The 17718-nt window shown below is 41.4% G+C and overlaps 1 protein-coding gene across 2 annotated transcripts in view; it reads left to right on the top strand.

Moving 5' to 3' along the window:
• The first annotated feature begins 2271 nt into the window (after positions 1-2271).
• adcyap1r1b (adenylate cyclase activating polypeptide 1b (pituitary) receptor type I) overlaps positions 2272-17718 on the top strand; it is a 28193-nt gene continuing 12746 nt past the window's right edge. For both annotated transcript variants that reach the window (XM_051377228.1, XM_051377229.1), the window contains exons 1-2: positions 2272-2635; positions 13246-13384. In XM_051377228.1, coding sequence (XP_051233188.1) covers positions 13328-13384 — 57 coding nt within the window. In that variant the 5' untranslated portion in view covers positions 2272-2635; positions 13246-13327. The remainder of the gene's footprint in view (positions 2636-13245; positions 13385-17718) is intronic.

Genomic DNA, 17718 nt, shown 5'->3' with positions numbered 1-17718 from the left:
TAAAGTGAGATCAGCCTGAAGTGTTGTAGTAAGATATTCTGAATATTCTTCCAGTATCCATCATTTGGTGTTTTGATGATGGCGGTGGAGAGCGCTGTCTAACGGGTGCAGTAAGCTTCAAATTAACTAGGTTGCAAAATGTGTTCGTTTGAGGCGAAATTATTTTTGGCTTGAAGATGAGGTGAAAATCTTCCTCCTGGCTGCATTCCTGATCCCTCTGCAAGAACATTGCGTCTTTTGCAGTGTTTATTGTTGCAACACGATGAATAATACGTGAATACAATACGTTTGGACATTCATGTTGCCTTCATGTGTGATCGAACTCAGCCCACTTTCACACCGCCTCCACCTGTCAGACGATTCCACAAGCACTTTGTTTTAATATCCAGATGAAATGAAAAATGCCTTTTTAACCCTTTAAGATTACTGTCATATTGTACAGCTATTTAACAACTCATGTTACACAACAGACGTGTGCTTATGTACGCGTGAACCAACCAGTTTAAACCAATAATATGACATCTACCCATCAATCAATCTTCAATGTATTAGTTTGCTAGATAGCAACTGTATGGCTTTCTGCCTCACTGATTACTGTTCAAAAACACAACTTTATATATATATATTATATCCTCAGATTTTCCCTCTGACGTCCTCTAGCTGCTTTGCCTCAACTCTGCTAACTGCTAATCTAGCTGCTGTTAGCATACAACGAAACGGGGCTCAGCAGCCTCCTGACTGCTGACACAGAGGTGATTTATGGAGTCGCTGCTAAAGGGAACTAACTTCTAGTTAACGCTGATGTTAGCTGCCGTTAGCTGACTCAGCCCTCGGTGCCAGGAGCCAAACCCGCAAAAGAACACCCACCTCAGGTCTGTCGTCAAACTGGCCTCCAATGCAGTGCTGTAGTACTCAACTGACTTTGTCTCACTCATTTAGACTTGGACTCGGACTTTTGGACTGGGTCTCGACTTGTCTTGGCACTGGATGCTGCATTGGGACTCGATCTGGCCGTGCTTTTAGAGCCGCTATAGCTGCATGGCGGTGGGACGTAGCCCACATTCAGAGCTATCGACTACTGCGACAAGTCCCTCCCTAGCTGATCTTGTAGGTTCCTTTTCATGTCACACTGTGCGAGAGGGGTCAGATAAATAGTTTGTGTCAGATAGTACATAATTATTACAGCGCTGTGATTTACCAGAGCCAACACGTGTCGTCCAGCTGCGCCGCTCTGTGTTGAAATGCAGGAAAACGGTAACAAGCTTTGACCACGGTGCTGGCGGTTTTTAGTTGATGCAGATATGTGGTGTCACAGCAGCAGTCACATTGTGAAAATTAGGTCTGATATTTCTGACACATTGTTTGGAACCGCTATGTCACTTAGTTAGTCGCCTACAAATAATCGGTTGGAAGCATGAGACCTTTAGGGGATAGCGCTTCACATCATTTTCACACCCATCACTCCAATGAGGCATTCTCGTCTTGAGACCGCATTAAGTTCTCACTGTAATCAGAAGTTATTTTAACTAAAAAAAGTTGTTGAAACAGATTACAACGAACATTTTAAGTAACATAAACTCAGTTTTTTAACTTTTACTTTTAATTTTATGTGACACCTACTTAAGTTTATTAGTTACAGAAACATTTTGTTTTCACTGTACAAATAAAAATGACATAATTAGGTCAGTGTCACTTAAAGTTACTAAAGCTACTAAACAATGTTTTTTAAACTTACAAAATTTAGTTAGTTTTATTGAAATCATTGACTTAATCAGTTTCATTTTTATTATGTATTTTATGTGATTCCTTTGTGTAAAACGTAATAATGGTGAAGCTGAATTTCCCCTGTAATTTTAAGACTCTCCTCCTGACAGGATACATTGATTTTAGATGATATTCATGAGAACAGGAGATCATCACACTTTCATATTTTCTATCAGGGAGAATAAAATGATGATGGTCGCTGTCCGTGGTCCTGATCTCTGTTTGGATCAGTGACCTCGGGACCACACACACACACACACACACACACACACACACACACACACACACACGTTCCCTGCATGTTCCACCACATCTCATCCATATATCAGTTTTCTGTGTTGAATCTGTTGTGACTGGATTATTTATTCAACGTAACGCGTTCATGTCTCACATCTATCATGCGAAATTGGATTTGCGCTTCCTCGCGCGCATGTGTGTGTGAGTGTTTGTGTGTGTAAGAGAGAGGGAGGGGGAGAGAGAGGGAGAGAGAGAGGGGGTTAGTTGAAATGCGCGGTGCATTCTTCTGTGGAGGGCGAAGGGAGCAGCCATCCGCAGGCGGCACAATTGCTCGAAATCTCCTCAGTGATAACTCAGCCCTTATCGCGCGCTGGGAGGAAATCTGAATTAATTTCCCCCCCAAAAAAACGATCTTGTCGCATTTTTCTTCCGGTTTCAGGACAAAAAGCCCCCGCAACATTTTGTCCGAACTGGAAGTTGTGTTTGCTGGAGCCACCGGGGAGCCTTGTACCTCCACAGTCCCGGGAGGGTTGATTCGTCCCCCTGCGGAGCGCGCAGCCTTTCATCCGCCCGGAGGATCCACCGGAGGATCCACAGCGCAGGGGTTGCATTTGGAGAAAATATCGATGCAATGGTAAGATTTGGCAGAAACGGATGAATTAGAATTGTACTGTCTCGCATTAAACATCACGTTTTGTTGCACGAACGTTGACGTGCTGAAGGATGTTTGGGAGGAGAACAAGCATGCCGGGATCTTGCGGCATGTGTCGGCTGGCTGCTCAGTGAGGAGGTTCCTTCCAATCTGCGCGCAGTTTGCACAATTACTGCACAAACGGACAGTTTTAAGCATTGAGGAGATTGCACACATGGGATTATTAGAGGAAAAATCTCAGTGATACACACAACATGCTCTCTGGTCATAGAGGACGCCTGTATTGTTTATATGCATGAGGAGGAGCAACCTTTTTTTAAGTCTGTTTAGGCGGTTACTGAATAATAAGTGTGCACTCGCTTGAAAATGATATGCTTTGTGCTTTTATGGAGATACCAGTTTCATTCTGTGTCTATATGTCATCCATACAGTCATGCATGCAGTGGATCCACATGCAGCAGGCCTGTCACATATTTGCTCTTGCAGGATTTCAATTACCCAACAATATTACGTTTTGTTATAAGCATGTTTAAGGATGTGTGCTCTTGTATTGCTGAAGATATGAAATCCAGGCCTTGGGTATAAAAGCTGTGAGTGACCTTGTAATGAATCACTGAATCACAATTGCTGCTTTTTCCTCTGCTGCTGGTGTTCGGGGGGGTTAAATCGACAGTAAAAAGCCGTCCTTATTCACTAATCTGCTCTGGGTGTCTGACAGACGTGGGCTTCCTCTTAAAACCACTCACTGATGTTTATGACTGTTCATGTCTGGCCCCAGAAAAGGTGTGTAAAGGTGTTTGTGTGTCTACCTATACCTGCATGTTTGTGCTAACCCATATCTGTCTGTTGATCGCTGCAGATTGATTGATAAAAGGCCCATGCTGAGCTATTTGTTTACCTTTCTGAATGCTCAGCTGCTGCCTCATTCATAAAGAGTGATGAATGAGTGGCACATCCGCCCTGAATCCTAATTCGAGGTAAAACAGCTGCTAGAAGTCTGGTTTTGCAAAAAAAAAAAGACCCTTTGTGGGAGGTTTTTAAATCAACATCATCACATCTGTGACAGCGGTTTACACAAAAGGACAACACTGCGTTTGCAGTCAAACAGTTTTTGTTTAAAAGTTCACGTTGTGCACAATCAGGCAAGAATCCTGTTTGGATTTGCTTCCCTTATTGGAGACTAACACAACACGTCATGAAGATGCCGGCGCGGCTGAAACATTCGCAGCATAAGTGCACAAGTATCAGGGAAGAGCCTTTCTGTCTCTCAGATCTCTGTGATGCTGACATTTAAATGGCCCCATTAGCCTTGTTGTGTTGGCTGGCCTGAGCGGCAGAGGAGGGAGAAAGTGAGGGAGGAGAGGACATTAGGCGTTGGGCCCAGTCTCAGCACGGCGACCTTGTAACACACCCAGTATCACGCATGAGCCGAATGTCATTTAATCACATCGAGGAGTGGACCGGCTGTGGTTGCTGATGCAAAAGGCTGCACATTATGAGGAGGAATACTTTATTTCATCCTTTATGCTTCTGTCATGGGTCTTTTTTAAATGTCAGTGAAATCAGTGACTGCATATTCTGTAACTGGAGTTTGTTACTGCGTTGATGGTTAATGATGCTTATACTCATCAATCAAATGGACATTTTAAACACATTTATACCACATTCAGTCTCATAGTTAGTATTTTTTTTAGAAAATTCGCTAGAATTTAAAATTTAAGTATGTTTAAAAAATGTTTGTAAAGATGGACCCAGCAGCAGAGTTTAAGAGGTTGATTCACCTGTGTTGTTTCTTCAAATTGTCAGAGTTAATAAAAAAACACCTTATTTGATTTCATACATTTGTATTTGTATTCAGACTCACAAAGTTAATTACAAAGAGGTCAAGCATGGCAAGAGAAATGTGCAGCCAGACCAAACCCAAAAGTGGTCCAAACTATTTATGTTTGAGAAGTAAAACACTGTTTTCTTGCAGTAGTGACATAATTGTGTGCATGGAACCACATTGATATACTGAGCACAGCCTCATTTATTGCCTAATGGTATAGTGTCTAACATTTAGAAGGATCTATTGGATATGGAATATAATATTCATAAGTATGTTTTAATGTATAATCACCTGGATATAGGAACTTTGGGTTTTTTTCCTTAGAATGAGACGTTTTTTATCTAGAGAAGGGCGGGTCTGCTATGTTTCTACGGTGCCTAGAATGGACAAACGGGCTCTAGAAAGGGTTTTTATCACAAGTTAGTTTCTCCTACATGCTTGGAAGGGGAAGGTGAGGCATTGCAATCTGCAACCTTTAAAGATAATATTTGGTTTCATACAACTTTGTCAGAATTCAGAGAGTTAATTGCTGAGCTCTATGAATGTGCATCACTACAAAGAAGTTGAAGAGGAAGAAACATGAGTGATCTAAGAATCCAAATCTGGTCCAAACTGTTAAAAATAAATAAATAAAATAATCTTTTCTTGCAGTAGTGATATTATTATGTGCCTGGAAACATGAATATAATGAGCACAACCTCCTCTGTTGTTTAAGTTAACAACAACATCATCATTGCTCAGATAGGCCCAACATTTTGCTTGGGATTTCAGCGCTTCCTGAAAAATCAATTTAGGTTACAAAGGGAAACGCTGGATAGGATTCAGCCACTGACGGGCATGTGTAGCGGGATGTATATTAATGTTTGGGGTGGTGTATTATTTTCTTGTAGGAGATCAAAGTTCTCCATGGAGGCAAAATTTCTGGGTCCATTTAATCTCTATGCTCGTTTAAAATTGTAATTCTTACATTAATAATGGCTGCATTCCATTTAGGTTTACCAGTGCCAGTGGGCTTGTATTATGTATCCTGGCATGGACATGTACGTGGAACTGAGCCATCCTTAGTGTTAACAATTACACCTTTGTGTAAATGTGTATATGCAGTGAAGAAGGGCATTATTAAAGCTCACAGACTAATAATGCATTCATCTTCTCTTTCACTTTGCTGTGCCAGGATTGCACCAGTGCCAACAATCACCTGTGCATTTGCTCTGGGAGTTGTGTTTGAATCAGCTGAACCTACATCTTTAGCTTGAAACTCCACTGTTGGTAGGAGAACCTGCGTACAATGCTTCAAAGCAGGTTTGCAGCGATGTTTTCGCCATCAAGTCTACTTCTTCTTTTGATTGGCTGTTAGGTGAGAAGATGGATTTTATGTAAAATAAATTCATCTCAATTTGAACTGTTACTTATGTCATGTTACAGTAAGCAGCAAAAAAGTCGACGAATTAACGCGGAGCATTTCATAAACACTGACCACATATACCTGTAATGAACCTGAGACGCTCCATCATGAACCTGTATCATTAAAGGAGGGAAAAAAATGTGGTTCAATGTAAATACTAGACCTAGAATGGTAAATTATATAACTGTTTGAGGGTAAGTGTTATCCTGTATTGTCAAGAAAGGTTCTGGAAAATTATTTCTTAAAAAGAGTGTGAACATTTGTTACTCAGGAGCTTCATGCACCATTAAAGACAAAGCTAACCTTTTAAAAATGGAGCTTTCTTGCCTGCTTGACCAGACATATCACAGTTTTACCCACATTCAGAACAAGAATATTGCTGGTCAGTGCGGTTGCAAAGAGGAAATGGACAGGATCATAGCCTGGTATAGCAGAACTGTTAAAGGGCACACATTTTATAAATAATAAAATCAAACTAAATGGCGTGTTTTTGCATTTACATTCCTGATTATTGCATCGCAAACCTGTTTCCTCTAGAGGGTGATTAAAAAATAAACCGGTTATGTTTGATCATTGACTCGTAGGCTACAGCAGTCAGCTCTAAAGAGCTCCTTCGGCCGGTTGGTGCTGGTGTTTAGCATCGTGGTGCAGCCATGCAGGAGACGACGCTGTCTCACTGCACACTGGGTTGCGTTGGGAACCAGAGCATTCACAGAGCATTCACAGAGCATTCACAGAGCATTCACAGAGCATTCACAGGACTGAAGCATCTTCAGCTGCACAGCTCCGTCACCATGCCCTGCCTCTGCTCCCTTTCTGTGTCACCTGCTCTGTATATAAGACCCTCTGTCCTCTAGTCCCTGCTTGCACTTGTTTTTCTTCCCATGCAAAAATAATTGGCAGCACGGTGGTGCAGTGGTTTGCACTGTCACCTCACAGCAAGAAGGTTCCAGGTTTGACTTCCTCCCACAATTCAAGGATATGCCGGTTAATTGGTGACTCTTAAATTGCCCCGTAGGTGTGAATGTGAGCGTGAATGGTTGTTTGTCTCTATGTGTCAGCCCTGCGATGAACTGGTGACCTGTCCAGTGTGCACCTCGTCTATTGTCTAATGTCAGCTGGAATTGGCTGGTTATAGATGATGGATAATAATTTAATGAACTTACATTGATTAACTTAATTCATTTCAATCTGCATTAGTCAATATTTGGCCACTATGAGCAGGAAAACCTCACAGAAAAAGATACACACCGACCACATACCTGCTTATGTTGTGTTATATTACGTGAGGTGACGTAGAGGCCTTTTGTCAGAGAATAGCTGTTGGAAATGGCCGGCAAAGGGGGAGGATGAGAGTGGCTCAAACTCAAGCATGCACCAAGTAGTGAAATAAATGATTGAGTGGTCCACAGAATGATCTTGAATGTTACTTGTAATCCGTTATTACTATAGACCAGGGTTGGGAAGGTTACTTCAAAACTGGAATCGAATACAGTTCCTAATTACCTGTTAAAATGTAGTCAGTAATCCAAGCATCACAGTATTAAAGTAACATACCTTGATTACTTTCTGTTAGTAACATCATGCTTTGTACCAGGCTGTAAACATGATTATTTCTGCTGTAAAGTTTGTCATTTTAATATGGGGCCTTATGAAGACTGACTCACTGTTGGAGCCAGCCTCTAGTGGCCGTTAGAGGAACTGCAGTTTTTGTTACTTATGAGTAAACGTACTCGGTTATTGAATTCCGAGTTTGTTGTTCAGGGAACCAGGCAGAATCTGACCACTGGGCTGCTCCTGTGTCTCTAGAGGATAATGACTGATGTTTTTTTAAACTATTCTCTTATTTTTGCTCCAAAGTGCCTTTGCCTCGGACTCGTGACTACGCAGCAGCCCAGGGAATTGTGGGAAAAAACGGGACATAATGGGAGCGAGAAACCAGGACAGTTTTCATACTCTCTTCCTCCCACTCTCCCTCTCTCTGTGTAATAAGTGCACCTCCCTCTCCCTCCCCAAAATAATGAAGACTAAGTCATGTCTGTGTATATTAATTCCTCCCATAATTCCTTGGGCTAAATATAGAGATGGGTTATAGAGACTTGAGTGACTTACAGTGATATTCATTTGGAGTTAGACGATCCAGTTCATTAAATGAAGAGTCTCGAAGCAGCACAGATAAGAATATCTTCAGTTTTCTTATTTTTGTCTGAGGAAAGAAACATTCAGTGTCGAGTAGGAAGGGAAGAAGAGTTGGGGGCCTGTTAGAGAGCAGTGTGGGGATAAGCCGGTAAATGCCTTTACTCTCCAGGCCACAACAGCTGTCAAAGCCTGACCAGAACATATCCTGAGGGGACAAAACGGCTCCCAGTGTCCCACCTAAACAAACATGAAATGCACATCCAGCTGGCTCCCTCTTCCTCTCCATCCTCCCTCTTTCTCTTCTCTCTCCTTCCACATTCTTTTTATGTCTTCGTCTCCCTAATGATGCGTCTCATCTCAGAGTTTTCAAAGCTTTCCTCCCATCAGAGCAGCGGCGTTATAGGTGAGTGATCATTAAGAGAGCCTCGCTCCTCCGTTCCCGCTTATTCCTGAGAGAAGTAATTCCTCTTCTCCCGAGAGGAATCGTTTCTCTTAGCACAAACACCCACACACATTCTTAAGGAAGCCACTAATCCTTCAGCTGCATTTTTCTACTTTTCCTCCTTTGTTTATGTTCCCCCTCACGGGTGTGACTTTAAGTGTTTATTAGCGCTAACGTCAACCTAAAGAAAAGACCGGCGTGTGAAATGTGTGTATGTTTGGTTTGGAGAGTGAACCAACTTGTGTGTGTTTCTTTAATTATGTGTGTGCTCTTCAGACGGAGCATCAAACATTACACACACTCAGGCTGACAGTGTTGAACATGAAAGCCGCTGAGACTCATTAAGCCACTGATTACAGCTCGGGGAGGAGAGTCCTGAGCAGCTGCTGCGCTCACACACACACGCACACACACACACACACACACACACACACACACACACACACACTCACACACACTTCCTGAAGTTTTTTTTAATTTGTGGCTAACTGTAAACACTCTGTGTATAACCTTGTGTATTATTATAGATCACTTCTAGTTTAAAAACTGTAATGTTGATATTATCTAGGCTTGGAGCACTGTGGGTGGGACTGTCCTCAGTTACACCTGTACCCAATAAAAAACTCAATATGTACTTTTCTTAAAGCTCCGGTAGGTTACGCTGGAGAAACAAGAGACGGCTAGATTTTGAATCATGGATGTATAAAGAGAACTGGATACAGCGTTGGAGGTTGAGCTCCATTTATTCCTATGAAAGCTGCTCAGTAGCACATGAAGACAAAAAGCCACTTCACAGAAATTACCCAGATGAATACATACTGCTGCCCACAGCTGCCCCATAGAGCAGGCACACCAGAGACTTCCTGTTAGCCCTCGCTAACTTTAAGGATTTAATTATTGTGTGTAGGACTGTTCCTGACTCAAGATTTTCCTAGTTGACTAGTCATCACACGTTGATGATATTAATTAAATAAATTAAACTAATTATTAAATTAGTAATTAAATTAAACTTTCTAAATGTTATGGGACTGAATGGATACAATTATGATAGTGAAACGAGTCATTTCGCGAGGTTTGTGATGTTAAACAAAAAACAGATCCACCATTTTACAGCCGCTTCTTTCACAATGAACCTTACGGGGAAAAAGTCTTTTTGAACAAGTGTGCATCACGTGATGGATGCCATTGCTGTAATTACACAGTGGCCTCAAAGCCCGACACTCCTCCTGGTGGCTGGTTTTGAAAGTGTCCAACCAAAAAAAGTCCCATCCCCTCCCTAAAGTACCAAAACCACCTGATACGCAGTGAACCTGAGACTTTTGGTCCCATGGGGCCCCAGGGCGGTTGCCTGGTTGGTAATCAAGCCTCAAATTTGTTGAAATAAAATCCAGGAGAAAGTCTGTATCTCATATAAATATTGTAAATTGGCTGCTTATCTCATTCCTTAATTAACACTCCGATCTCCTGCATCAATCTGTTTCACTGTGAGCGTATAAAGCAATAAACAGCATTTGATGAGTTTGCCTACAGGCGCTCGAGTGTGGGAGGTGTCGGCTGTTCCAGGCTGCCTTTTTGGAGTAGTATGGTCACACTATCTCTGCAAATATACGCTCCATCTCCCATTCACTTATTGGAGCCTGTATGACAAACAGGGCAACGTGTTAAACATTCTTCTTTTTCTCTTGGTGTAGTGCACCAGTACTCAAAGTTTGCTTGGATCTGAATGTCTTCACTAATTTATTTTTAGGCTCCTTTGACCTTTTTCCTTCAGGGACTCCTTTTCTATCACTGAGTGAACTGACGACCCCGACTAAGTGACTATTTTTTATGGATATGTCATATTATTTATATTTTAATGCATAACAATAACAGTACAGAGCAACTGCACAAGTTTGTATAAAACAAGTGATTTTGATTAATTTTGAGCAGATTATTAATATTGCATGAGAGAGAGTTTTATAAATTTCTGTGTCTGTACTATGTACTTTATATTCTATTTTTAACCATTTTAACTACTTAATAGGCCTATTTTTAGACACATTCAGTGTTTAATTTCATCTGATGCATGGCCATTGTTCTATTAACTCTTTGGCTGTTTTAACTGCGTACGTTTCTAATGCAGGACGAAGCTGTTTAGTCGTGACTAGTGAAGGCTCTGAGAATATAACTCGTGTTCAGGTCTTCAAAGTTTAACTTTAAAAATTCATTTAGTTTTCTTTACAGAAATGAAGAAATTCATTCTAGACATTTATTACATGTTCCAATGTCACTAAAGGAGGTAGAGAAATAGCTAAACCTCTGACACAGAGCAACAGAGAGCAGGAAAGAGCAATCACTAACCATTAAGCTAAAGCACTGTATCTACCAGAACTGAATAGCATGTAAACCACTGTGGGATTAGGGACAAAGCTATGAGAGCTTGAGCTGAACTAGTGTAAGTTTAAATGAATAGTTGGCAATTATCTGATGTAAAGGAGAATATAACACAATTAACTGGGTTGAGCTGGAGCAGTAAAAATGCGAGCACCTATAAGCACTCAAACAGAAAGGATACACTGACCGCAGCACATCAGAGGGGTCACGTCTTTTATATTATGTATTGGTTTATGGACATAATGTGGAAAAATCAATAATCAAATAGGTCGAATAATTTTTTTAGAATGAATAATCAACGTTTTGGGTCTTTTTTGGACAGTTTACATTTAGAATTGTGAAACCCGGAGAAAGGCAATTTGGATTCAAAATTGATGATTTTATAGTTTGTAGGTTTCGCCTGCAGCATGAAACTACCTCCGAGGATGCGCTCTCTCCAAGGAACTTCGAGTTCCAGTTTCATGAGAAAGTGTTTCACATATAGTTCAGCTTCCTCTTTGTTATCCTTCTTTCTCTGAACGTTCACTCACTGAGACGACTTCAACAGTGGCAGTGTGAGATACCATCAGAGTCTTGGTGGTTTGTAACATTAAGTGGGAAAGAAATGAATTAAAGGCAGTTTGTGCTCGAGCACTCACCATGAAAGCTTTTCTATGGAAGAACATCAGCAGCTATTATGGTGGCCTTGGCAAAGCTGCTGTCTCCCATTCATGTTGTGTCTTGTTTTGTTATTTTTCTGTTTTTGTGTGTGTGTGTGTGTGTGTGTGTGTTCTTCTGGGACTTATTCTAGCAAAATATGAATGAAGGTATTAATATTCAGCATGGGGGACTCACTCAATGTGTGTGTTTCCACAGTTCAAATACTGACACTTGGGCTGGATTCAAATTTTACCATCGACAAACGGAGGCACATTATGAAATGTAAGGGTTTCTATTTACAGTAGAGCAGAAGAAGGAGCAGAAGGAGGTTCCAGGTCCACGTGGTTCAGTTCTGATCCAAACTCAGCAGCTCTCTCAGCTGTTGCTCCTGACAACGGGAGAAGGAGGAGGAGGAGCTCGTTGCTGGCAGGGTTTTTTGGTGGAGTAGGAATGCCAAGCTGCCAAGCTCTCCCCTGTGGGACGAGGCCCGAGCGCTCAGTCCTGCTACTTGGCTTAACTCGCGCGAACCCTCCGGGGCTGTAGCCATGAGGACACACAGATACATGAACATGGGCTCGTTTGCAGACACGCAACGTGACAGGCTTGTGTTCACATACAGTTTGAAAGGCCAATCATTTGATAGGCAGGCAGTGTCTTTGTAATAGCAGCCTACAGTAGTTATGTATGAAAATGAAGTAAAAGACAATAATGGAGGGTTTTCAAACTGCATTTCAGTGTAAAGTCAAAGAATAAATCTGGATGGCGAAAGTGGAAAAAGCAGTGCTTGTCTGTCCCTCATTACCACCACTGAGGTGCCCTTGAGCAACCTTAAAGGTCCAGTCTATAACAGTTAGGAGGATCTATTGGCAGAAATGTAATGTATTATTCATGGCTATGTTTTCATTAGTGTGTAGTCACCTGAATATAGGAATTGTGTTTTCATTACCTTAGAATGAGCCATTTTTATCTACAGCAGCCCCGAACTGACAAACAAACACTGGCTCTAGATTCAGTTTTACAGCAACCGTAGTTTCTCCTTCAAGCTTGGAACAGGAGGGTGAGACGAGGGGGTTGTAATTTGCAACTACACAGTTGGATCTCACCGAATCCTACCACACTGTTCCTTTAAGAAAATAGTGCTCTAGATAGCGCCTTTGATTGTTTCGCAGCCACCATAGTTCCTCCTACAGACTTCACAGCTTGTCATTCCCAAGTTGACAAATACAGATGCGAGCAGTATTCAGTTAGTTGCAATCTGCAACCTCATAGCTAGATGCCACTAAATCCTACACACTGGTTCCTTTAACCCCCGACTGCTCCAGCTGCCAACAGATCAGACTGTGGTTGCACTGGGCAGCTTCCATGAATGTGTGTAGCTGTGTGAATATGATCAGGGTGTTCCTCTAAAAGAGAGACTTCCTCTCAGTGAAACCCTCCTGAGTAAATAAAAGTTAAAAAAACAGCAACAAGCAATGTTGATCCAGGAATTTTAAAAGGAACACTGTGAGAAAGGGCATGTTTTGTTAACACTTTCACCTTAGTTCTCATGCAGTTAGCGCACATGTTCCATGATTGTCAGATATTTACTTTGAGGATCCAAATGGAGTTTAATGGAGACTTTCTAAACATTTTCTATCGTTAAGACTTCTGAGTGCTTTCCAGTTTGGATTTGCTCTGCAGAGATATATACACTTAAAGAGAGCTTATATAAAAGATACTCTGTAATGTCATTTCGCTGATGGTCTCTTAATTTTGTGTTTATCTAGATCCCAAGGTGAGCTGACGTCCTCTTGTGTCCGTCTGTGAGAGCTCAGCATTCAGAGGAAACTCCTGACTGAGAAACACAAAATGTCTGCTGCTACTATCAGCCCGCTGATCCTCGCCATCCTCCTCCTCGTACCCTCGGTAAGCTGATTTAAATTCTTTATTCTTTTTGTTTTTGTACTTTAAAGGAGAAAATCTGTGCGTTTGAATGAGCATGCTTGTGTACGTGCAGCTTAAACGATTTACATGCAAACAGATTTTGCAACAGGTGAACAGCTGAACATGAATATATATTTAGCAAACACGGGTTGAGGCCTCATTTTCATGCACTCACACAGTCATTCACGTAGTTAAAGTAACCATATGGAGTGTCTGCATCAATAATTCATTGATCGGTGTGTGGCAGAGCGATGGATAAAGATGCATTCTCATAATTTATTCATTGTTCATTCAACATTATTCCTGTCTGTTAAATCTGTGAGGAGGACTCCTTTCCCCTTCTCTCCTCTATGAAAGTGATCTCTTATTACTGTTGTTAAATGGGAATCATCACCCTTGTACTGAAGTGTTGTCGGACTAACTGAGAGATGAGATACAAAGAAGACAATGGACGATGAGAGGTATACAAGAGGGGCAGAGAGGGAAGATTGGGAGTAAGTGTTAGTGTTTGTACACACAGCAAAGAAGTGACAGAAGAGCTGGACAGTTGGACAAAATGTAACTGAAATTGACGAAATAGATTAAAAGATACTTAATTGTTGAGTCTTATTCCCAGTTTGTTAAATACCCACGCTGGGAATGAGACTCTAGCTCCCGACCCAACCCAATTGGTTGTTTTCTTTCAGGCTCTGTGGATTCTTGCAAATGCCATCAGGAGCGCTAGGAGAAGCCTGAAGAACCTGATTACTTACTATCTTGCATACCGAATGCCGTCAGTGTAGTGAACATTTTAACAAATATGACAAAAAGTTGTTTTTATAAAAGCTAAACGCGCAGTGGTCACTACAGTGGACAGCTATTCAAAAGCAGTTTTCTAGTAGAAGCATTGTTTTTGATGGTATAGTTGCACGGCAGCCACCACAGTGGAAGCTCGTCATCCCATACACTGCCACCCACTGGCCAGCTGTTGTAAGTGCAACAAAAATGTCTGAAGACCAAGATGGCTGGCGGAGGAGCAGAAACACTTAATCAGGAATATCTTGCCAATCCTTTTATAGTAGGAGGAGCCTTGAAAAAATTGGGAACATGAATTGACAACTAAAGAGTAATAAAGTTGTTAAAATTCATAAGCACTGATTATATGTCGAGAGGAAATTACGATTAGTTGGATTCATCGCTGGCTACTATTTCTACTACAATTCATACTATTACTGCACCTATGACCATATTGAAAATGCTTCCTGCTGTAACTTGAAGTTTTTTCAAAAAGCAACCAATATTTTGTACAAATGATTTAACATTGAACATGCATTAAAAAATAATTATTTTATATATATTTACGTAAAATATAAGTTATTAATTGGTTTTTAATATACAGTTTAAAACTCAAACACATGAAGGCAAATGTGGCAAAAAAACATCATATTGTGATTATTTTGACAGATGTGATATGATTCATGATTTTCATTATTTTTTAGCTCTTTGGTTGTTTGAACTTTTCTAAGAGTGAAGGCTCTGTGGATATCGCTTGTGTTTCCTGTTTGTATCTTAAATAATAATCTATACTTTAAAAATAACAATTTCTTTTAGTTTTCTCCATTGAAATCAAGAGGTCTTCGTGACCCCCAGAGAAGCTTCGGTGACTCCTAATAGGGGTCCTGACCCCTAAATTGGGAACCACTGCTGTAGTCGACCCTCGCCTCCAAAACAAATAAATTGCATAATGTTAGCATCCAAAATTGTATTATATTTAAGTATCAGTGAACACTTAGCATGATATAATGCAGTAAAGCAGCTGGATGAGCTTTAAATATTGTATGACACAGGCACACCCTCAGTCATGTACATGCGCTGTGAGGCCGATCATGCTGGGTGAACACAGTTTGACCTAATTAGATATAGTGGAGTGATTTAAGGCAGACAGATACGATATAATTAGTCACAGGAGGTTACACAGCAGATAAATAAACACAGAAGCACAGAAACTGTTCTTGAAACTTTCCAAGACTCACACAGTGTGTTTGGCTTCCATCCTTTCAGCAACCCGTGGCCTCCGAATTTAGTTCATGTGTGTTTAATCTGCTTTATGTTCACTGGCAGCATTCAGTGCCAAAGAATGAAGTCGAACAGCGAGGATGTGGGGTCAGGAGAGTGGATGCGCACATTGGGTTCACGTTTAAATCACATCTCATGCTGCAAGATGATGTTTTTAATATCAACACTTGAAGTAGTCGTCAATTATATGATCTAGTTTGTTTGAATCTTAAACCATGAGCCACGTGTTTCTTTAGCCTGAAACACTTCCACACGTGTTTCCACTTATTTTTCCTGATCTGACCTTTTCTCATCTCTGTGGGCGTGTACAGACTGTGTGTGATTGACATCTCTGTTAGATTTGCTGCACCTGTTGAGGCACGGCAGTGTATTGGGAGTTAAGTGACCTGATGTCATTTTTCAGCGCAGCTCCACGCGACTTTACCCCGAGCAGAGGTCTAATCAGGTGGACTAACACCCGTGTGACCGTTTAATTGAGTGGTTCTACTTTACCGACCTTTAATGTACCTCAGTCATGCTTTAGTTTCCACCTTCTGTCTAATCTGTTGGTAAATCTTTGTTCAGGTGTACTCATAGTTAGGTTTTCTGCAATTTTGACAGTTTCAACCACAGAAATGCTTTGTTATCAGCAGTGTCTGGGGTGTATGGATTTTTTTATGCACTGTTACTGCACAGCTCTGTAATTATCACATCATCACTCACAGATTAATCCAGAGAAGTAAGAAGAAAAGCTCAATAGCACATGAGCTTACCAACGCTCAGTCCTCTTTTGTTAATTGCAAACATACATTCAGTTCACTATTCAAAACACGAGCTTTCAATGAACGGTGCTCTTTTAGCTTGTTCATTCACAACTAAAGTACACAAATAAAACTTATGCAATGTACCTGGCGTAACTTAAAGCTATAATATGCTATATCTATAAGCTATAATATTTCTGCATTAAAATGTCTAGACCTATGTTCTATATGAAGTTGAGTTTTGTTCTTACATTATCCCAAATGTTTCCAACAATGTTCAAACTCATTTTATTAGAAGCTGTCATACATTGACTGTTTATCCAGTCTGAAGCCACATTGTTACCATCCACTGTTTAGATCTTGGTTCTTTTTAACTCTAGATTTGAACCGGATGAAGGATTTTAGTCATCGGACGTCTGGATCTTAAGTTATCAGAGAAACAAGCTGAGCTAACGTTAGCAGCAGCTCGGCTCGCAGCCCCTCGTGGATGTGAGAGACCCCCTAGTGGCAGAAGTTATATGTTGTACGTTTAAGTACATGAATAAAATGTAACCTATGTAACTTATGCACATCACGTAAATTAACTTACATACGTTACTTTTAAGAAACTGCTTATGGTCTCCTTGGTTAAAGTTCTGTGTTTGATTGAGCCATCCATCCACCCCACCACCTCCATATGCAGACCTTTTCTCCCTTTATACTAAGTCAGCTGACTTTGATGGTGGACGTGTCCACAAATGACGCTAGAGGGTTCTACAGCGTCATATGTTGAAGCAGAGGGCCACTAACCAAGCCGCAGTATTATAGACGAGTTGGGAATGAGTCAGTGTCGATTATGGAGTATTTTATCTTCCAAACCCAACAGTGTGACTAAACGAGTGTCTGCAGTGTCTAACAAATGGTTAGAGATGCAATAACATCCACATCCAGCGAACAGTGGTCCAGAGGATGTCATCATATCAACCATCTGTGCTTTTACTGCCAGTATATTCAATTCAAGTGCACCACTGCAGAAATGGTGCTGTTGCTAGCGAGTGCAGCACATAAATCATCCAGATACAGATTTGTGTGTCGACACTTGTTCCACACAATGCCCCCAAACCCACCGTGTCTCTATTACTCTGCTAAATCTTCAGTGCATGAATCCCGAGCGAGCGCTGTTGACGTCAGTGGATAAATGCTCAACTGCTCCTCTGCTACACCTCATAAAGCCGTGACGTGGCGTCTCCCGGACTGACGCCAAACACAGACAACTGACGCCAAACACAGATGCACAATCTCGTCATCCTACCAGACACCCACCTCCATCAGCGCCCCTGCCTCAACCTGCTCGCTCCAAACGTCAGCTCAGCATTGTGCAGCTGTCAGAGGGGTTATGGAGGAGGCGTCTCTGGATGCGACCCCCGTGTCTGGAGTCCTAGCTCTGGGGACTCTGAGGCTGTCGCTGTGATCTCTGGCCTCGTTTGTTTGTATACGTTTAAAACAGTCTTCTCTGTGTGCCAGTTCTCAACAGATGGGAGT

This window comes from Dicentrarchus labrax, unplaced genomic scaffold, assembly GCF_905237075.1.
Source record: "Dicentrarchus labrax unplaced genomic scaffold, dlabrax2021, whole genome shotgun sequence".
Classification (NCBI taxonomy): domain Eukaryota; kingdom Metazoa; phylum Chordata; class Actinopteri; family Moronidae; genus Dicentrarchus; species Dicentrarchus labrax.
Note: the sequence above shows the minus strand (reverse complement) of the source record. Positions and strands in the feature narration are given on the sequence as shown.